Source organism: Helicoverpa armigera, chromosome 30 (assembly GCF_030705265.1).
Source record: "Helicoverpa armigera isolate CAAS_96S chromosome 30, ASM3070526v1, whole genome shotgun sequence".
Taxonomy (NCBI): domain Eukaryota; kingdom Metazoa; phylum Arthropoda; class Insecta; order Lepidoptera; family Noctuidae; genus Helicoverpa; species Helicoverpa armigera.
The window spans coordinates 911,174-934,252 of NC_087149.1; the positions used below are offsets into that span (position 1 = coordinate 911,174).

A 23,079-nucleotide genomic window follows, 5' to 3' on the forward strand; every position below is an offset into this window, starting at 1 on the left:
AAACTCTTCAGCTTTATAATATTAGTATAGATATTTTATAGACTGGTTTTGTGATTCCAACCGTTTGATAGATAGGAATATAAATTAAAATGCAACCATGTATCTGTTTTATTGAATACCTGCTCTTCTAACAGATTATGACCTGCTATTCTAAATAGGAATTTGTTTTTTATCTATCTACCTACCTAATGTTTCAAAAGCACAAGTATGCTTAACAAATTCAAGCACAAAAAAAATGTACATAACTTGAACCTTATGTTCAAGAGCAGAGAGTTTACATTAGCATTAAAAGTTGACGAGTACTGGGATAATTTGACGAGTATCCGTACAAATCAGACGACTATTGGTACAAATCGCCCTTTTTTTACTTTTGCCTTGATAAGTATATAAACCCATCAAAATGATTGAAAAAACATTAGTTAATTAGAATAATGAATAAATAGTCTAGCACGTCATGCAAAAATTTTCATTTTCTATTGAATATTTAACACACAGTAGCGCTTCAAAGTCAGTGATTTCCGAAATCCGACGACTATTGGTACGTTTACCTTACCTAATCTAGCAAATAAATTCTTCTTCCACTTACTCAGAACTAGGAAAAAAAGCAAGCTCTCTTGACTGACATGCCTACAAATTGAAAATATTAACTAGCTTCTGTAAGCGGCTTCACACGCTGCCCGAGTTTCATCAAAATTCATTATGTAGTTTTCCGTGAAGGAGGGATAAACATCCATACTTACGAACTTACGCATTTATAACATGTATGAGTACAATTTAAATATGAACTCTGTCAAAAATATAAGTGATAAGAAACATAAAACAAACAAACCAAAAACAATGATAAAATAAATCAGTGATTAAAAAAAACCAAGTGCAACAACAATGCTCGGTCGATTCCGTCGCGCTGCGCAGAAAGTTGCGCGCGCGCCGCGTGACGTCATCGACGAGGACGCAGACGCGGCGTATGACGTATCTCACTACTTCTGCGATGACGTCGCCGATCCCTGGAGGCAGAATGGTAATTATACTAAACTATACTAATATAATAAAGAAGAAAACAAGAAAAAAATTGTTTGTTTGTTTGAGCCCAAAAATCTCCGAAACTACTCAACTGATTTGAAAGATTCTTACACTGGTCGAAAGCTACACTCTTCCCGAGTAAAACAAGCTATATTTTGTCCCGGTACGACCAGTAGTTCTCAAGAAACGCGGGTAAAACCGTGGAAAACTGCTAGTTGAAAGAATCGCGGTGCAGTAAGTTGCGCGCGCGCCGCGTGACGTCATAGACGAGGACGCAGACGCGGCGTATGACGTGTCTCGCTATTTCTGCGATGACGTCGCCGATCCATGGAGGCAGAATGGTAATTATACTAAACTATAGTAATAAAATAGAGAAGAAAACAAGAAAAAAATAGTGTGTTTGTTTGTGCCCAAAAAATCTCCGAAACTACTCAACTGATTTGAAAGATTCTTACACTGGTCGGAAGCTACACTCTTCCCGAATAAAACAAGCTATATTTTGACCCTGTACGGTCAGTAATTCTCCAGCAATGCCGGTGAAACCACGGTAACAGCTAGTTGAAAGTATCGCGCAGCGCAGATCGTTGCTGACCTATGGAGGCAGAATGGCAGAATGGTAATTATTAACATGGTACTTATTTATAGGCACCTATCCATAGGCTTTTTGAAGGAGAGTTCGCGCGAGTTACCGCGGCGCTGGTACATAAAGGGCTTAAGAAGGAACATGATGGGTTTTAGTCAGTAAGAGTGTGACACTCCTTCACGCTGCACCCACAGCGGGAGGGGTCATATGATGATGAAAAAAGACAGTACTTTCCGGTCTATTAGCAGACATTCAAAGTGAATGGAATTTCAAAAAATATAACCTAATCATTCTAAGCTAATCAGATTAAAACAGTATTTCGCTCATATTTTTTTTCTTAACCACTATTTAAGAAGATTTAAATATATTTCGATTTGGTTTTCACATAAACAAGTTAATTCAGCGCACTCTTTGATAAATAATTTATTTGTAACAATTTACGTATTTCTAGAAACCGTTTTATACGATCCTGACTGCCTTATCAGTTCGATCGTTTCATAAATAAATATATGTTTATTTGATGAACCATCTAGATTCTAGACCGCTATTATTTACTGTTAGAAATGTTCTATTAAGATGACTGATGACCTCTATGGAATGCTAGTAAACCCAAAACAAAAATGTGAAAGACTGCCAAGTTCGATAATATGGGAATGCTTCGCCTATAAAAGAAGTGAGATCTGAATAAGTACCAAGTTCCATACACATACCTCAGTTAAAATAGTTACTTTTTAATGATGTTACTTGGCAAGTTTTCATACACCTTGTTATAAACCTACTAAACGCAATGAATCAAGTATTTAATTTTCTATTAAAACTTGCCAAGTAATCATCATTAAAAAGTAACTATTTTTAACTGAGGTAGGTGTATGGAACTTGGTACTTATTCAGATCTCACTTCTTTTATAGGCGAAGCATTCCCATATTATCGAACTTGGCAGTCTTTCACATTTTGTTTTGGGTGGATTTCATTTATTTTTGTAAGGTTGTTTATTTTATTTTTTTCTTATGATGAAGTTAGTTAAAGAAATTTCTCATTTATACTATCTTTTAGATTTTTTAATATGCACTATGTTTCTTACAAAGAAATGAACTAGATTAACTATGACTAGATTTACCAACTGACTGACATGACATGTTATCATATATTATGTTCGTGGATCAAAGCTACACATTCGTTATTTTCGAAAGTGATTCACACTTGGCCGTTTTCAGATTTTTACTTTACTTTGACTAAATACAAACCTTTGTACCATTCGAAGATATATTATATAAATATAGATAAATTTAGTTCGTTTTAGTTCCTTAGGGGTATAAATTTACACCGGGTATAAAACACCTTCATTATTTTGAAACCGACTCACACTTGGCCATGTTCAGATTTTTCCCTTTACCTTGACATAAAGACCTACCTCCATGCCAAATTTCAAGTCAATACGACTATTGGAAGTGGTCTAGGTTTTTGATGAGTGAGTCAGTGAATCAGTGAATAAGTGAATCAGTCAGTGAGTGTATAGTAAAAATAGCGATTTTCTGACGTCAATATCTCAAGACCTACAATAGGTATATTAATGAAATTTTGTATTTTAGATAAGTGAGGGAGTCTCAACAGATACTAGAAATTTGATATGCGTAAATAAATAGATTTTGAGTTACAGGGGGGTCGAATTTGGCCCGAAATGGTTCGTGTAATATAACCCACGGCCGGTGTGTCGCCTTTTTTGCTCGAACTTGGCGGACACACTGCCGTGTGTCTAGATGTCAGTTTCTTCCAAATCTTAAAAACGAGATCTATTTATATTGTGACTATGTTGGGGTCGGCTTCCAGTTAAACGGGATGCAACTGAGTACCAGTGTGCCACAAGGAGCGACTGCCTATCTGATATCCTCAACCCAGTTACCTGGGGTGACAGACTTTTGGTTTCTATGTACCTACCCGTTACCCGACCACGTTAGCCGTAACGTCTGTCAAACATGCTCCAATATAACGTCCCTTCCGAAACATGAAGGAACTCGTCATGACATAGGTCACCAATCCGTTGACCAACCATTTGAAAAAGCAACCCTTGCGGCTGTTATCCATCAGCTCCTTTTTTTGCAAAAAATACTTAAAATGATAAATGTGTTTCGGATGGCACGTTAAACTGTAGGTCTCGGCTGTCATTAAACATCCTTGGCAGTCGTTACGGGTAGTCAGAAGCCATTAAGTCTGACTCCAGTCTAACCAAGGGGTATCGGGTTGCCCAGGTAACTGGGTTGAGGGGGTCAGATATTCAGTTGCTCCTTGTAAAGCACTGGTACTCAACTGAATCCGGTTAGACTGGAAGCCGACCCCAACATAGTTGGGAAAAAGGCTCGGGAGATGATGAATATTAGGTACCTAACCACGAGCTGTTTTTTGCGAAAGTATACTTATTTTTATTTTTTTCCTCTTTCCAGATGCTCTAGAACGCGAACGCCTGTCACAGCATGCGGCACTGCGGGAGCTTGTGTCTCGCGGTGACTGCGCCCAGCTTAAAGCTCGGTTGAGCGCGCTCGGCAACCGCGCCGGCCTGATAGCGAATCTAACGCCTGGGGGAGCTAATACTTTGCTTTATGTGTAAGTTTGAGCCAAAAATTCTATACTAATATTGTCTGTCCATCGTTTCCACTCTTCACTAGATAGTATAAAACAAAGTCACTTTTTCTGTCCCTATGTCCCTTTGTACGCTTAAATCTTCAAAATTACGCAACGGGTTTTGATGCGGTTTTTTTCAATAGATAGAGTGATTAAAGAGGAAGGTTTATATGTATAACTAGCTTTTGCTCGAATAGTAGCATGGGCATCCGGCAGATATTTGGTTTGAACAATAGATGGCGCTGTATGTCCGGAATAAATTGTATTTTTATTTTTTTTGTAATATAAACTATGTCCTTCTCCTGGCTCTAAACTACCTCCCTGCCGGTTTTCAGCTAAATCGGTTCAGCTGTTCTTGAGTTATAAGTGGAGTAACTAACACGACTTTCTTTTATATATATATAGATTTTATATATATAGATAACATACATTAAATAGTGGGGAAATACTGTTACCCCGTGCGAAGCTGGGGCGGGTCGCTAGTGAAGTACTAAACCGATTTAAAGTATCAACTAAAACAAATATTTGCCTAGGTACTGTATGTAACAGTAGATCGTATTTGAGCCATTTTAGATTAAAAACTCTATTGTGTACACCTTAATTCTTATATCCCCTTTTCCTTTTCAGCGCCTCAGAAGCCGGTCTCACCCAAGCGGTCTCCTCCCTCCTAGACGCCGGCGCTGACGGACGCGCTCACCCAGTCACCAAGTACTGCCCGCTATACATCGCCTGCTACCACGGCCACGCGGACATCGCCAGGCTGCTGCTCGCCTCCTTCCCGCAAGCTGTGCAGGTCAGTAGACCACAGCGTGGTGCTGTGCCCAGCTGGAGATTGTCAAGTTATAGCTCGTGGTCTACCAAGTACTGCCCGCTATACATCGCCTGCTACCACGGCCACGCGGACATCGCCAGGCTGCTGCTCGCCTCCTTCCCGCAAGCTGTGCAGGTCAGTAGACCACAGCGTGGTGCTGTGCCCAGCTGGAGATTGTCAAGTTATAGCTCGTGGTCTACCAAGTACTGCCCGCTATACATCGCCTGCTACCACGGCCACGCGGACATCGCCAGGCTGCTGCTCGCCTCCTTCCCGCAAGCTGTGCAGGTCAGTAGACCACAGCGTGGTGCTGTGCCCAGCTGGAGATTGTCAAGTTATAGCTCGTGGTCTACCAAGTACTGCCCGCTATACATCGCCTGCTACCACGGACACGCGGACATCGCCAGGCTGCTGCTCGCCTCCTTCCCGCAAGCTGTGCAGGTCAGTAGACCACAGCGTGGTGCTGTGCCCAGCTGGAGATTGTCAAGTTATAGCTCGTGGTCTACCAAGTACTGCCCGCTATACATCGCCTGCTACCACGGCCACGCGGACATCGCCAGGCTGCTGCTCGCCTCCTTCCCGCAAGCTGTGCAGGTCAGTAGACCACAGCGTGGTGCTGTGCCCAGCTGGAGATTGTCAAGTTATAGCTCGTGGTCTACCAAGTACTGCCCGCTATACATCGCCTGCTACCACGGCCACGCGGACATCGCCAGGCTGCTGCTCGCCTCCTTCCCGCAAGCTGTGCAGGTCAGTAGACCACAGCGTGGTGCTGTGCCCAGCTGGAGATTGTCAAGTTATAGCTCGTGGTCTACCAAGTACTGCCCGCTATACATCGCCTGCTACCACGGCCACGCGGACATCGCCAGGCTGCTGCTCGCCTCCTTCCCGCAAGCTGTGCAGGTCAGTAGACCACAGCGTGGTGCTGTGCCCAGCTGGAGATTGTCAAGTTATAGCTCGTGGTCTACCAAGTACTGCCCGCTATACATCGCCTGCTACCACGGCCACGCGGACATCGCCAGGCTGCTGCTCGCCTCCTTCCCGCAAGCTGTGCAGGTCAGTAGACCACAGCGTGGTGCTGTGCCCAGCTGGAGATTGTCAAGTTATAGCTCGTGGTCTACCAAGTACTGCCCGCTATACATCGATGTCATCAAAAAATATTTCTTCAAAGTCGGCTGTAAATCGGGACTTTTTGAAAGTCAAATTTTCAAAAGACAGTTTAAACACAGCTGCCCTTCACCACTGCCCATGTGTTTTTTTAGATTCAGAAAAGATAAAACTGGACCCTGTGACTAAGACTTCGCTGTCCGTCACTCTGTTCTTCTGTCACCAGGCTGTAACACATGATAGCCAGATTGTTGAAATATTCATACATGATGTGTTCCTATTACCGCTATAACAAGAAATACTGAAAATATTTTAGGGCACTCCCAAAATTTTTTTTAGGGTTCTGTACCCCTAGGGTAAAACGGGACCCTATTGTTTTCGCTCCTCTGTCCGTCCGTCCGTCCGTCTGTCCCCAGGCTGTATCTCATGAACCGTAATAGTTAGAGAGTTGAAATTTTCACAGATGATGTATTTCTGTTACCGCTATAACAACAAATACTGAAAATTAGAATAAAATAAATATTTTGGGGTTCTCCCGTACAACAAACGTGATTTTTTTGCTCATTTTCTAAACAATGGTACGGGGTTCCGCGAGTCCGACTCGCACTTGGCCGGTTTTTTATCGATACTGCAAAGCAACCCTTTGTGCGTTAGTCCGACTCGCACTTGCGAGTTTTATTTAACTTATTTTAACAGCTTCTTCTTCGTTACAGCAAGAGACGGTAGAGAAATGGCTGCCTCTCCATGCGGCGTGTATCGGCGGTCACGCGGCGATGGTCACCTTGCTACTGGAATACCCGTACCCTGATAGCGTGCTCACTACTTATACGTAAGTTGTACTTAATCTTTATTTGTGAGATGAAGGCTGATAGAAGAGTATAGAAAGAGAAGACATGCTGCTCTCAGCTCTGACCATAAATAACATTGACATTTAAGGGCAGCAGGAAAACGATCCATAATCTGTACTAATATTGTAAAGCCGAAAAGCTTTAATTGAACGCACTAATCACAGAAACAAGTGCTCCGGTTTGAATAATTAATAGAAAGCGATTTAAAGAGAATAGTTTAAGGCTAGGTATCTTTCGTTTTTATATGGATACTTTTACTTGCTATGGACATTTTATCTGGATGCTCGCAATAGTTCACACATTGATGAAATTCGAAAAATTAAAATTTCGTAATAAACCTATCTACCTGCCTGTCTGTAGCACTTATCCGCTGAAACTCTTTTATATGGTTTTACGGGGACGTGTATGAAATCGCTGGTACATTATACTTTCAATATTTAGGTATATGTTTAATATGATATTATTAGCGACACTACGGGACAGTGGCAGTACTCGGCGGCGTTCGACGTGAACGCGCGTGACGTCAGCGGTCAGACCGCGCTGTACGTCGCCTGCACTCTTGGCAACTTGCAGCGTTCAAACGCGTTCTATAATAAACTATATTTATATGTTAAATATGATATTATTAGCGACGCTACGGGACAGTGGCAGTACTCGGCGGCGTTCAACGTGAACGCGCGTGACGTCAACGGTCAGACCGCGCTGTACGTCGCGTGCACTCTTGGCAACTCGCAGCGTTCACACGCGTTCTATAATATTCTGTAGTTAAACTGTTAAATACGATATTATTAGCGACGCTACGGGACAGTGGCAGTACTCGGCGGCGTTCGACGTGAACGCGCGTGACGTCAGCGGTCAGACCGCGCTGTACGTCGCCTGCACTCTTGGCAACTTGCAGCGTTCACACGCGTTCTATAATATACTGTAGTTAAACTATATTTATATGTTAAATATGATATTATTAGCGACGCTACGGGACAGTGGCAGTACTCGGCGGCGTTCGACGTGAACGCGCGAGACGTCAGCGGTCAGTCCGCGGTGTACGTCGCGTGCACTCTTGACAACTTGCAGCGTTCACACGCGTTCTATAATATACTGTAGTTGTACTATGTTTATATATTAAATATGATATTATTAGCGACGCTACGGGACAGTGGCAGTACTCGGCGGCGTTCGACGTGAACGCTCGTGACGTCAGCGGTCAGACCGCGCTGTACGTCGAGTGCAGTCTTGGCAACTTGCAGCGTTCACATGCGTTCTATAATATACTGTATTTAAATATGATATTATTAGCGACGCTACGGGACAGTGGCAGTACTCGGCGGCGTTCGACGTGAACGCGCGTGATGTCAGCGGTCAGACCGCGTTGTACGTCGCGTGCACTCTTGGCAACTTGGCAGTCGTTGATGCGTTGTTGTCGCATACGGTCGTCGCTTTGCCGGCTCCTAAGCCTGATCAGGTGAGGATGTTTATATTTTTATTAGTGTTTTATAGAACATTTTCAAATTATAGACAAGGAAAGAATATAAAAAATGTCTGGCTTCTTCTACTCTATATATTTACAATGCTTGCATTATCTTTTTACTCATTTCGTCCACTTAATTCATTACCCCTTTTTTCCATTAGTTATTTTCTCCCATTTTGTTATTTTTCTCCACTTTGCCTTTCGGCCACTTAATCCATTTCATCAACTTTGTTCATTTAATACCAATTCTGACCACTTTATCTTTTTGATAAAGCCTAGTCATCTCCCTAACCCAGTGGTTCCCAAACTTATTTTGTCTACTGCCCACTTTGAGAATAAAAATTTTTTTAGCGCCCCCATTTTTTCACCTATTTAAAAACCACTATAACTTCAAATTAAATTAATTAATTATTGTGACCTATGTATGTTTATTAACGGGGAATTCTAAACGAAACTTTTACTATAACCCGCAACTTGAAACCTTAGCGCAGGTAGGTAGTTAACTCTTGCAGTGGCGGCGTAGTCCGCCCTGGGTGCCACCCGATGTACCCGGGGCGGACTACCTATTGAGCACCCCCCATAAAAACGACAAAATATAATCACGAAATAAAATTGTTAATTAAAGTAGGTACTTTAAAATCATGTAGAAAACATTCATGCTGCTTTTTGCCTTGTTTAACATAAAGAAACCGGAGACAGATCACTGCAAACTTGTAAAGCGCTAGCGAAGCGAGCCCGTAATTTTTGAGTTTTGGGACATAACAGAACCCAAACATGTTTTATAAAAACCAGGGACAAGTGAAACAGCCGCGAGCGCAGCGAGCGCGAAATTTTTGAGTTTTGGAACAGTAAAGTACCAAAACGAGTTAAAAAAACCGCGCAAATTGTTTAGTTTTGGGGCACAAGAGTACCTTAACAAGTGTGGAAAAAAAAACACTGCAAAGAGGAAAAACCGCGAGCGTAGCGAGCGCAAAAATTTTTGATTTTTGGGACGCAAAAATACCTAAAGAAATTAGAAAATAGTCACTATTAAGTGAAAGGCGCGAGTGCAGCGAGCGCAATCTTATTTATTTATTTATTTATTTATTTATTTATTTGTATAGAATGTAGGTACAACAATAATGGTCTTAGCTTAAAAAATACAGTTCCAGTACATTCTGCCTGTTGGCATACAAATTTTCTTACAATTATAGATTAGAGAAATCTTAAGATTCTAAAGTAGATACTTACAATTAAAAATAAGATCATGAAAACTAAATTATAATAACTGAGAAGAACAATAGGTTACAAGTCATCATTTAAAAAATCTGTAACGGAATAATAACATTTCTTAGTTAGCAGCGCGGACAGGAGGTTTTTAAATTTTCTCAGGGGCTGATCTTTTATGGAATTCGGTAACTTGTTAAATATAGTAGGTGCCATACCAATAATGTTTTTCTTAGCCAATGTAGTGTTATACTGGCCTTTGTTCAATAGATTCCTATATTTTGATCGCATGGCTGTAGTTCGTGTTCTCGTGTTACTTAATGTAGGAAACAAATCGGTGTTAGTTTTAACGAAAATAGCTACTTCTAAAATGTAAAGGCAAGGAAAAGTTAAGATATTGTGTGTCTTGAAGATAGGGATGCAGCTGTCTGTTACCTTAAGATTAAAAATCGCCCTTATGCACCGTTTTTGACATTTAAATACAGCCTCTCTTTCAGAACAATTGCCCCAAAATACCACACCAAACCTTAGGATAGAAACCACCAAACCGTGATAAGCTATCAGTAATGTTTCAATGTTCGCTTTTTTTGACAAATTGTAAAGAATATACGCAGTAGTACTTAATTTTTTACAAATTTCATCAGCTTGTGGTTTCCATGTTAATTGACTGTCCACTATTATACCCAGAAATTTTGCTATGTTAGTGCTATTAATGGTTTGACCGTTATAGTTAATGTTTAGGTTTAAAGGATGAATTCTTTGATAAAAGTGCATAATATTTGTTTTGCTGAGATTTATCACAAGATTATTTTTGTTGAGCCAATTAATTATTAATTTAAGTGAATTATTTATTTCATCTTCATATATTTCTCTATTGACACATTCTATTAGGACCGTACTATCGTCGGCAAATAACACGCAAGGGTAGCTGATGTTGCGGGGAAGATCATTTATATACAGCAAAAATAATAACGGCCCTAGAACGCTGCCTTGCGGCACGCCATATTTAATTTCCCTAGGATGAGATAAGTATTTGATTTCTCTTTTGGATTTGACGCATACATTAGATATTTCGGTATATTGAATACGTCCGCTTAGGTATGATTTTATCAGGCTTAAGGCATTCCCTCTTATACCGTAAGCATTAAGTTTGATCAAAAGCGTTTCATGGTCTACAGTGTCAAAAGCTTTTGTCATGTCGGTGAATATGGCGCAAATTGGTATTTTTTTGTCTACATTAATCAATATTTTATTTATTAGGTCATATATCGCCATATTAATATTCTTATTCTTTCGAAACCCTTTTTGTTCATCACAAAGAATATTATATCTTGAAAAGAAAGAGTAAAATGATTCATAGATGTCTATTCTGTTTACATAATTTATAATACTACGTGAAACTGCCATACAAAATCGATAAAGTTTGTTTACCGTTAGTACCGCAAATCGGTAACAGATGGCGCTGTGCCGAAACGTCATTTTTCTACATCGCGGTGTTAAGATTCTCCGCCGATATACGACCTATGCAGTTTTATGTGCAATAAATTGTCTTGCTCTGGACACGATTGTTTTATTCTCTTGCGAGATATTTTTGGGACGTTGTACAAAGTGGTCCTTCGAGCCGGATGAAGGACTGGTGTGCATCGTCATACGGTGTCGTAGGGTTGCACGGTCAACCTGCCGCGAGTGTGACGTCAGCGCGAGCGGCATCGGCGGGCCGTACATGGTAGGCGCGTACGCGTGTATGTACTAGTGGTACACAACGGTCGGCGCTGGCGCTGCTGGTTCCTGTTGGCGTGAGCGGCTGCGGTGCGGGGGGAGGAGTACCCCGCATATCATCGCGACGAGTATAAGTGAGTGAGTGGTGAAGTGTTGTGTTACGAAGACAAACTGTGAGTACTTTATAATTTCAAAGTGACAAAATTAATACATTGAGACTTAATAAAATTTCAAGCAAATTTAGACCTTATTAACTTAGAAAATTTTACTTAACAATTTGGACTTAGAAAATTTTAACGTGTGCATGGACTTAGAATAATTTCAATAAAAAGTGAACTACGGGGAACCTATGCCCGATTTTGCAGCGAAGTTTAATAAGTTAAAAGACTTGTGATTTTTTACGTGTTGGCCACGGACTTAGTATAAAATTAGTGAAAGACTTTAATATTTCAACATGGAAGCGTTGAGTAACTTACAATTTAATTTACAATCTACCATCAGTAAAGCAAGGTCTAATTTTAAGAAATCACCTAAGGAGCGACTAACTAGTTCTTATATAGAAACTAGACTAGAAAATTTAGAAGCTAACTGGTCAGCTTTTTTTGAAACTCACATGAAAATTGTGTCATCTGTTAAGTCCATGGATTACGAAAAATCTGAATATAACTTAAAAAATGTTTACGAGACTACGGAAGAATTATTTACCGAGTATAAAGCAGAGTTGAAGGAAGCATTGAAAAAAATTGTTTGCTCCGATAGTTCAGCTAAAGCGATTGAATCTTCTTCGAAGGGTTCTAAAGAGACATCTTTTGTAAAATTACCTAAAATTGAATTGCCTATGTTTACCGGAAGTTATTCTGAATGGATTAGTTTTAGAGACTTGTTTAAATCCTTAATACACGATAACAGTGCACTTGACGATGTTCAAAAGTTGCACTATTTGAAATCACATTTGTCTGGAGAGGCTGAAGGTCTTTTACGGCACATTCCTATTACTAGTAGTAATTATGCAACTTGTTGGAGTCAATTAGAGAATCGCTATAATAACAAAAAGTATTTAGCAAATTGTATAATTAAACGTTTTATGAGTCAAAAGAATATTGTAACGGAATCTTCTAGTGCGATTAAGGAATTATTAGATACTTCCAATGAATGTTTACATGCTTTGCAAAATTTAGGTATAATGGTTGATCATTGGGATGTAATAGTTATTTATGTATTGAGTTTAAAACTAGATACTGAGTCACGCAAACAATGGGAGATGAAAATTAGCGATTGTTCAGACGAATTGCCTACAATGAATCAGTTTAAATCTTTTCTTGAACAAAGATTTCGGTCTTTGGAATTTTTAGATAACAAAGGTCAAGGTCGTCAGTCCAATCGTAATGTGCCAGTCAAATCACTTCATGTGTCTACTACATTGTGTATATGTTGTCAGGATAACCACAAGCTTGCTAATTGTAAAAGGTTTGCCGGTCTCGATATTGAAAAGCGTCGTAATTTTGTCCAAACAAATGGTTTATATTATAATTGTCTAGGGGCAAATCACTCCGTATATGCATGCCGCCAGTCTTCTAGATGTCATATATGTAAAAGGAAGCATCATAGTCTTCTTCATCTCAAAAACGTCTCCAAATCAGGTGGTGATAGTAACAACCCGGATCAAGTTGTCGAAGGTAGTGGGTCAGCTGTTACCACTTCAAACCAGAGTAATTCCACCAATATTGTAAGTTGTTTTGCTAATAGTCATAGCCAAATATTATTGGCTACTGCGCTGATTGCAGCGGAATCAAAGAGCGGTACTGCTATAGTATTAAGATCCCTGTTAGACCAGGGATCTCAGGCTTCGTTTGTGACGGAGTCCGCAGTCCAGCTCTTAGGTCTTAAAAGAATACCAACTAAGGGTTCAATTTCAGGTATAGGTTGTGATCAAGACAAATCATCAATTTCACTAAATTCGATGGTTCTTATTAAGGTTAAATCACGCATTGACCCTAGTTTTATTATCACGGTTAAGGCTTATGTTTTAAAGAAGTTAACGACTATTTTACCGGAAAGGAAAGTTATGGCAAACGTTTTAACCACAATTTCGTCTTTGGCTTTAGCAGATCCTTCGTTCGATACACCGAACAAGATTGACTTGCTTTTAGGCGCCGAAGTTTATGGCCAGATTTTGTTAGAAGGTTTAATCAAAGGTTCATCCAGTCAACTCATCGCGCAAAACACAAGACTAGGATGGATCTTATCTGGTCAAGTAGGTGAAATCAACCAAAGCGAAACATGCCACAATACCGTCGTTACACTGCATTCTACTCTCACAGATGAAAATAGTCTCCTTAAAAAATTCTGGGAGTTAGAAGCTGAGCCCAAAGGCCTTAACGATAAGGCGTACTTGACCCCAGAAGAGCAGAAGTGCGAAGAGATATTCAAGGGCACGACTAAGCGAGATGAATCTGGTCGCTATATCGTGCACATGCCCTTCAGGTCAAGTGATCCTGCTTGTAAATATGGGGGATCAAAGGACATTGCTCTCAAACGCTTTTTAACATTAGAAAAGCGATTTCTAAAGAATCCAGACTTCAAGGCTCAGTATTCAGCGGTTATCAAGGAGTACTTAGATCTGAATCATATGGATATAGTACGAGATAGTGACAAGGAAAGTGCTGTGTACCTACCTCATCATGCCGTCATTCGAAACGACAAGAGTACCACAAAGTTGCGCATTGTGTTTGATGCATCATGTGTAGGCAGCAACGGAGTGTCTCTTAATCACGATTTAATGGTGGGTCCTCCTCTACAACCTGATCTTCGTCATATTATCATGCGGTGGCGTCGTGAACCTATCTGTCTGGTCGCAGACATCGTTAAGATGTACAGGCAGGTTAGGGTATGCGATGAACACACAGATTTTCAGCGCATATTATGGCGGGAGAATCCAGATGACGAAATTCAGGTGTTACGTCATTTGCGAGTAACTTTTGGAACTTCATCGGCGCCTTACCTGGCAGTAAGATCATTGCAGCAGTTAGCTCAGGACGAAGGCGCTGAATTCCCTTTAGCAAAAACCCGTGTTCTTTCAGATTTCTACATGGATGACCTTATGGCAGGCTGTAAAACCATAGAAGAGGGAGTAGAAATATATAAGCAGATAACCGAGTTACTTAAACGTGGAGGGTTTCAGCTTCAAAAGTGGGCTAGTAACAACGAAGAATTATTAAAATTAATTGAAGACGGTCAACAAATATCACAAACACAAGGGAACATGGTATTAAAAACTGATGCTATTTCAAAAATATTAGGCTTAACGTGGGACAAAGACAATGACGAGTTCGTTTACACAATTCAACTTAAGGAGCTAGATTTACCAGTTACGAAGCGTAAGGTTATTTCAGACATAGCACGACTATTCGATCCCCTTGGATGGTTAGCACCGACAATCATTACTGCGAAGGTGTTCATTCAACGAATATGGATGACTGGGATCGAATGGGATGCAGAACTACCTGCACCATTGCTGAAAGAATGGCTTGACTTTCGAGAAAACCTTCGTAACCTTGTTAAGTTTCGTCTGCCTCGTTGGATCAACTCTAGCAAAGATAACAGAGTTCTAGAATTACATGGCTTTTCAGATGCATCCAATGTAGCATACGCCGCGGTGGTATACGTTCGCATCATTGACAGAGAAGGACACATTCATACAAACTTGGTGACTGCAAAGACTAAGGTTGCTCCTGTTAAGCAGGTATCAATCCCTCGTTTAGAGCTCTGTGGAGCTGTCTTGCTTGCAAAACTTCTTGAGGAAGTCGCTACAACCCTAGAAGTTCCCAAGCAGCACTTACATGCGTGGACAGACTCATCCGTCGTATTGGCGTGGTTAAGCAGCCACCCTAGTCGGTGGAAAACGTTCATCGCGAATCGGGTTTCCGAAATACTTACCATAATGGATAGAAGTCAGTGGTCACATGTGGTGTCGTCGGAAAATCCAGCAGATTGCGCATCTCGGGGAGTTAGTCCTTCTGAATGCAGTGACCTGCAACTCTGGAAAAAGGGTCCAGTATGGTTGCAGAAAGATAAAATAGATTATAATAGAGCAAATATTCAAGGAACTACGTTAGAAGAAAGAAAGATAAAAACAAAGTGTCATGCAACTGCAGTAGAATTTGATGATAGTATATTAACTAGATTTTCTAAGTTCAGTAGGTTAGTAAGAGTAATAGCTTATTGTAGAAGGTTTCTATGGATGAAGGAATTAGAATGTGATAGAATTAAACTAACTACTTGGCTTACTACAAAGGAATTAAATGAAGCTATACTTACCTGTGTCAAACTCTGCCAACTCCAGTCGTTTAGTGATGAAATAGAAGCTGTAAAGAAGAATCGTAAATTAAATAAGAATACTAAACTTACCTCGTTGAGCCCTTTTCTCGACGATGATGGCATCTTAAGAGTTGGCGGCCGCTTGCACCGCGCTTCTATTAATGATAATATGAAGCATCCCATTTTGATTCCTCACAAATCACACTTTACCAATCTTTTGATTGCAGAGGCTCACGAGAGAACTTTGCATGGCGGGCCGCAATTGATGCTGAATTACTTAAGATCCAAATACTGGATACTCAATGCAAAGACTCTCGTTAGGCAACACGTTCATAAGTGTGTGATTTGTATTCGACATTCCACACAAACACATCAACCAATGATGGGTCAGTTACCGAAGTCCAGGGTGTCTGTTCAGAAGCCTTTTCAATGCAGTGGGGTAGATTACGCTGGTCCAATCAGCGTCCGAAGCTCTAAAGGTCGTGGTCATCACTCTACCAAGGGATATATATGCTTATTTGTCTGCATGTCCACTCGGGCTATTCACCTCGAGGTTGTCAGCGACATGACTTCTCAGAGTTTTCTAGCGTCTTTTAAGCGTTTTGTAGCCAGACGTGGCCGAGTATTGGACCTGTGGAGTGATAACGGGACCACATTTGTTGGTAGTGCGAAAGAATTACGACAATTATTCAACGCTGAAAGGTCTATGGTAGCTTCGGAAATAGCTGATTTCCTTTCTATGAATGGTACGACTTGGCATTTCATACCTCCCCATGCTCCGAATTTTGGAGGATTGTGGGAGGCGGGTGTCAAGTCCACGAAGCACCATTTAAAAAGAATTATAGGCACCAGCACATTGACTTTTGAAGAAATGACAACTGTGCTGGCTCAAATTGAGGCCTGCCTAAACTCGAGGCCTATTTGTCAGCTTTCTAACAATCCAGAGGACTCATGTCCATTGACGCCTGGGCACTTTCTCGTGGGTGAACCTCTGGTAACTGTACCCGACGTTAATTATGAAAATTCGTCTGTTAGTAATCTGAAGCGGTGGCATCTTACACAGAAAATGCTTCAAAATTTCTGGCGTAGATGGTCACTGGAGTACTTAACTCAATTGCAACACCGATATAAGTGGACAGATTGTAAGCCTGAACCTGAGATTGGAGACGTAGTTCTGGTGAAGGAAGATGGTCTTCCACCTGCTCGATGGCTATACGGTATCGTTACAAATAAGCATCCAGGTTTGGACAATATTACTCGCGTTGTAACAATACGCTGTAAAAATAGTGAGATTAAAAGACCCATATCTAAATTAATTATGTTACCTGTAACTACTTAGTTGTTGTTTATCACCATATTGTTGAAGTTTATATATAGTTTATTTTACATTTTTTATACACGGTTTGTGAATCTACTTGAATGATTTTGTATCTTTTACTTGTTTTTACTGTTGTTTTTTTTTGTATGTTTACCTAAGGAATGAACTTGTATATTTCACTTGTTTTTTTTGTTGTTTATTGCATTTGTATTACATAAAGCATGTTCTTGTATTGTAGACATAAGGCTTTAGTTTAGATTTTTATGCATTGTCGAAACCAAATTAATTTAAGTTAACATTGTCATGATCTGGTTGATGGACAATGCCGTCCATGGTGGGCGGAATGTCTATTCTGTTTACATAATTTATAATACTACGTGAAACTGCCATACAAAATCGATAAAGTTTGTTTACCGTTAGTACCGCAAATCGGTAACAGATGGCGCTGTGCCGAAACGTCATTTTTCTACATCGCGGTGTTAAGATTCTCCGCCGATATACGACCTATGCAGTTTTATGTGCAATAAATTGTCTTGCTCTGGACACGATTGTTTTATTCTCTTGCGAGATATTTTTGGGACGTTGTAACTTTTTCTATGACTTTAGAGAAAACGGGAATTAAGGCTATGGGTCTGTAATTTGTCGTTTCTTCTTTATTATTCTTCTTGTGAAGTGGTTTAATTATTGTAGTTTTAAGACTATTGGGGAAAACACCAGCTGATATGCTTGCATTGATAATGTGGCTCAGAGGATCAGCTATAATGGTAGAGACAAATTTTATGACGTTTGTTGAGATACCGTCATAACCAAAACTTTTCTTGTTTTTTAAGGATCTGATCACTCTTACAATGTCGTGGGGAACAGTAGGGGCCATAAAGATAGAGTGAGGGTTACTTTTAATTTTAACAACTTCTTTACTTAAGTTCGTGGATGAGGAGACTTGATCGGTAAAGAAATCGTTAAACGTTTGGGCTATTTCCTTAGGGTTAGTTATTATTGCACCATCTTTTTTTATATTGGTTATGGGTTCAGTTATAGATTTTGAGCTATTTATTATTTGCCAAGAGGTTTTGGATTTATTTTTAGAATTTTTTATTAGATAATTGTTTTGTGCTTTCTGGGTCAATTTGATAATTTTTTTAAACCTGTTTGAATATTGTTTAAATTTTATTTTATTTTCATTTGTAGGCCTAAGTCTTTGTACCCAGAGCAATTGGCGTTGCTTTTTGCTGCAGATTCTAATACCTTTAGAAACCCATTTGATCTTCTTTTCGGAACGTAGTGTCACTGTTTTTAATGGGAAGCATAATTCATACAGGAGCAGCAATATTTCTAAAAAATTATCATATGCCTTATTAGGGTCGTCCGTGCTATAAACGTCTGAAAACGATAAGCTTTGGAGATGATTTTTAAAGATCATTAAGTTTTCTTCAGATATGTCTCGTCTTAATGTTTTCCAAGTTTTGATTTGACGAAACCTATTAACTTTAATTTTTAATATCTGAGCCGTATGATCAGACAGACCGAAATCTATTATCTCACTCTGACAGGTTTGTTTTGAATTGTGTGCAAAATTATCTAAACAAGTTTTACTATGTGGTCTGGTTGGTTCATTTATTTCTAGTTTTAGATTGTAATTCATAAGAAAGTATTCAAACTCCATGCTGATTTTGTTTTTTTTCAAGATATCTATGTTGAAGTCTCCGCACATAATAATTTTTTTGTTTGTTTTATTACATATATTTTTCAGTATAATGTCTAGCTTTTCATAAAATATGTTAAAATCAGTATATTTTGGCGGTCTATAAACACATAAAATTGTTAGTTTTTGTGAGGTTAATTCAATTGCGCAACATTCTATAATTCCTGCAACCGAATGTCTCATAATGTCAGGCAGCTCTTTATATTCAAGACCTTTTTTAACTAATATACAAGCTCCACCGCGCTTAATGTTTGGTCTAGCGTAACACGCCGCTAGTTTATAATTAGGTATGCATAGTAATTTCTCTTGGCCAGACATAATGAAATGTTCAGTTATACATATAATATCTAATGTAATTTGTTTGCTTAACAATTCTTGTATGTAAATAACCAATAAATCGGACTTGTTTAGGAGTCCGGCAATGTTTTGATGCATTATATTTAATTGATTAACGAAAAAACTCGTATCGTGGAGATGATAAGTTTGTTTGATTATCGTCGACCATTTCTGGTTGACAATATGAATAATCAGCTATAGTCAACGATAGATTATGAAAGATGTTTCTCATACCATGGTTGTTAATTTTCCTATCGAATTTAGAAAACATTGTAAAATCATAACACAAATCTAAGTTAGAATCAAATGCCGTTGCATAGTTGTATGTCTGCAAATCTAGATGTAGTAAATTATTAAAGGTTTCTATGCGCCAGTTAAACAAAGTTGAGTAATTACTCAATTTAAAAGTAGGGACACATATTATAATGTTCGTGTTTTGAATATTTTGCAATGTTTCTCTAAGTTCTATAATTATATCTACATAATTATCAGTTTTATAAAAGTCTTTTTCTCCAATTAATATAACACAAAAGTCATCCGTAGTATAGTCTATTAATTTCTTATCCAAGTTGCTAATTAGTTGTTGCGTGCCACAATTCGGAGAAACATAGTGACATATTTCATAGTTTTGAAATGTTTTCGTGGCTATATCCAAAACTTTGTTCCTCTTATTTGTACTGACAATGCATAGTTTTCTTTTTTGTACAGCTTTCGTCGCAGTAGAACGTGCATTTTTATCTTTGACTTTAATCTTACTTTGATCCTGTGGCTCCGAGTTTCGAAAAGCGCCATCTGTGTTCATCTCTGTTTTTGATGTAGTAGCAGTATTAATTGGGTTGCCTTTGGAATAAATGGTATTTGTCTGCGTGTCTTCTTGACTAGGTTCAGTTATGGCTACTGAATTATTCTTGTTTTGAATATTGGTGGTTGTAATACGATTCAAATGAGTATGGACTTGTGATGTGGGTGTTGTAGACTTGTCTTCACCGTCTTGGCTTATTTCGCTGTTGAAGTTTTGTTCACACGAAGATGCCGACAACTCCTTTAAGATTTTTGTTGGAATCTTGGTTTTGAGGTCAGCGTTTTCTATGCGTAGAATGTTTATTTCTTCATTTGCTGCAATTAGTTTTAAATTAAGTTCCTGTATTTGTAGCTGAAGATCTGGTACTTTGTTGTCGTCATACGATAATTCTGGCATACTATCATTGTTAGCGCCATCTATCGTCAAACTGCTTGAACTATGTTCATCTTCGGTTGACTTAGTCTTAGACTTTGTATCTTCGAAGGTGTCGGTAGATTCTTGACTGACATTGCTTGTATTTGGATCGCATCTATTCACTTTTTTACGAAGCGTTATATTGTTGAGGAAATTCATTGTTGTTTTTAAATATGTACAGAGATGTTTTAAATATGCACAAAAAGCTAAAGTCGAATGTTGGATTCGAACTCAAGTCCTTTTTATCCCACTCTGGCTCCCTCCGTACTAGGCTACGCAGTACATTAAGTGAATAAGTGAAATTGTGGTTCTTAATGTGCGTATCAATTTTCGTTATTTTGAAGTCGTTTTGAGCAAAATATTTAAATTTTTGAATTTAAAACTGATGTTCACTTTTTTTCACAAGTTTGTTATTAATTGTTTATAGTAAACTAGACACAAAAAACTTGCATTAGGCAACAGTTTTAGAAGTTTTCTTCACTTATTTAGGGTTTTAAAATACAGTTTTAATTGTTTTTCACTCACAAACTGTTGTTTATATAAAAATGTTAATAACTCCACATAGCACTTATTTAATATCTGGATAACATTGTCACTAGTCATTTGCACTTAGTTTTACAGTTATATGACATAATATCCTCACTATTTACATTAATAATATTTTTAAACAACAATAAATACGGAGCTCGATGTTTACTTGGCGGTACAGCGCCATCTATAATTCATATTAGTTGCTGTAATTCATATTAGTTGATGTTCACAAGTCGTTGTCTAAGAGGCCTCCTAGCTAAATAAAATTAGAAATCACCCCCCAGGCCTCTACACAACGCCCCCATTTTCTTTCTGGGTCTCTTACCGCCCCCTTTGAGACCTGCAGCGCCCACAAGGGGGCGTTATCGCCCACTTTGGGAAACACTGCCCTAACCTTTTCCTAGCTATGTTGGGGTCGGCTACCAGTCTAACCGGTTGCAGCTGAGTACCAGTGTTGTACAAGGAGCGACTGCCTATCTGATCTCCTCAACCCATGCAACCCGATACCCCTTTGTAAACTGGTGTCAGACTTACTGGCTTCTGATTACCCGTCCTACTTTTTATAAAGCCTGGTACTCATACGGAGTTACAACTAAGCCTAGCAGTAACTCTATATAACAATGATCTTCAATCCACCAGGATCCTGAAGAGACCGTGGTAGCTACTCAAGCGTTGAGTCCACATCGCGGCGGCATCTCCCTCGGTATACATGCTATTGTCAGCAAGTTGACTGGATCTTCTGGGAATAATGTAAGTAGGATATTTTCTATGTTATTAATTATTTATTTATACTTTTACCACACTGTACAAGGGCTGACTAAACGCCCCAGGCGTTTAATATAACTCTACTTTTAAGGTTAGCAGTTTTCTATTTATATTCCTACTGACTATATAACAAAAAGTTTTTTTTACCGATTTTCCAAAAAGAGGGAATCTCAATTCATCAGGATCCTCATTTTTTGGTAACCATAAAGGCTCAGAAACTACAGGTCCGATTTGAAAATTCCTTCGACGTTAGATGGTAAAGCTAGAGCTAAAGACTCCTCCTAGAAGTCGTGATAGGACATATCACGTCTTCTAGGAGGAGTCAGCAGACCGGGGCATATGCCTGGCGGATATGAATATTTTTAAGATCCTGTCTGATGACAAAGTCTCAGTAACAGTGGCCCGTTGTATAGTGAAGTCTTAGTAACAGGGGCCCGTTTTACAGCGAAGTCTTAGTAACAGGGACCCTTTGTACATTGTAGTCTTAGTAACAGGGATCCGTTATACGGCGAAGTCTTAGTAACAAGGGCCCGTTGTATAGCGAAGTCTTAGTAACAGGGGCCCGTTGTACACTGAATTTTTAGTAATAGGGGCCAGACAAACGTATTTCGCACTAAAATGATTTACATAGCGTTTCTCTTCGGAAGCTACTTTCGGCATTGCCAACCTTTATTTCTTCAAATCGAAGTAACTATAAATCCACCTATGGGATTAGGGCTATAGATCCAAAAAACCGGCCAAGTGTGAGTCGGGCTCGCGCACCATGGTTTAACTGTCTCAGTATCACAGTATACGAGATACAGCCTGGTGACAGACTGACATCGAAGTCTGAATAATAGGGTTCCATTCTTCTATTTGGGCATGGAATCCTATAAAGAGAAGCCTACAACTGTCTCCATCTTCGGTCTTCTAGGAGAAGTCCTCAGAGCGGCGCATATGTCCGGTGGTGGTGGAGGCGGGGAGGGGAGGCGACGCGTGCGTCTCCTGCGCCGCGAGGGGGGGCATGTCAGGCTGCTGACTAAGAGACTGACTGACAGACGGAGAGACTGGCAGACTGATAGATTGACAGACTGACAGACTGACAGATTGACAGACTGACAGACAGACCGACTTCCCAAAATGGATCTTTTTTTACTGGTCCGATTTGAAAAGTCTTTCGGAGACAGATGCTAAAGCCAGTTGTCCTATCATGTCTTCTAGGAGAAGTCCTCAGAGCGGCGCATATGCCCGGTGGTGGTGGAGGCCGGGAGGGGAGGCGACGCGTGCGTGTCCTGCGCCGCGAGGGGGGGGCATGTCAGGCTGCTGGCTAACAGACTGACTGACAGACTGAGATACTGACAGACTGACAGACTGAGAGACTGACAGATTGACAGACTGAGAGACTGACAGACTGACAGACTGACAAACCGACAGATTGACAGACTGACAGACAGACTGACTTCCCAAAATGGATCTTTTTTACTGGTCCGATTTGAAAAGTCTTTCGGAGACAGATGCTAAAGCCAGTTGTCCTATCACATC

At 39.7% G+C, this 23,079-nt stretch overlaps 1 protein-coding gene and 1 long non-coding RNA gene across 3 annotated transcripts; both read left to right on the forward strand.

Annotated features, from left to right (window-relative positions):
* Positions 1-882: 882 nt before the first annotated feature.
* Positions 883-8,084, forward strand: LOC135119112 (ankyrin-2-like). Its single transcript, XM_064042798.1, has 6 exons — positions 883-1,018; positions 4,043-4,202; positions 4,848-6,084; positions 6,849-6,964; positions 7,776-7,907; positions 7,949-8,084. Exons 1-6 carry the CDS (start codon positions 883-885, stop codon positions 8,082-8,084), a joined length of 1,917 nt encoding a protein of 638 aa, XP_063898868.1.
* Positions 8,085-8,279: 195 nt separating this feature from the next.
* On the forward strand, positions 8,280-22,863 carry LOC135119146 (uncharacterized). Of its 2 annotated transcripts, none has more exons than XR_010278001.1 (3): positions 8,280-8,442; positions 21,433-21,543; positions 22,759-22,863. It is a non-coding gene; the product is annotated as an uncharacterized LOC135119146 (long non-coding RNA). The 2 variants fall into 2 exon arrangements; XR_010278002.1 differs by lacking the exon at positions 22,759-22,863 and adding an exon at positions 22,472-22,576.
* The last annotated feature ends 216 nt before the right edge of the window (positions 22,864-23,079 follow it).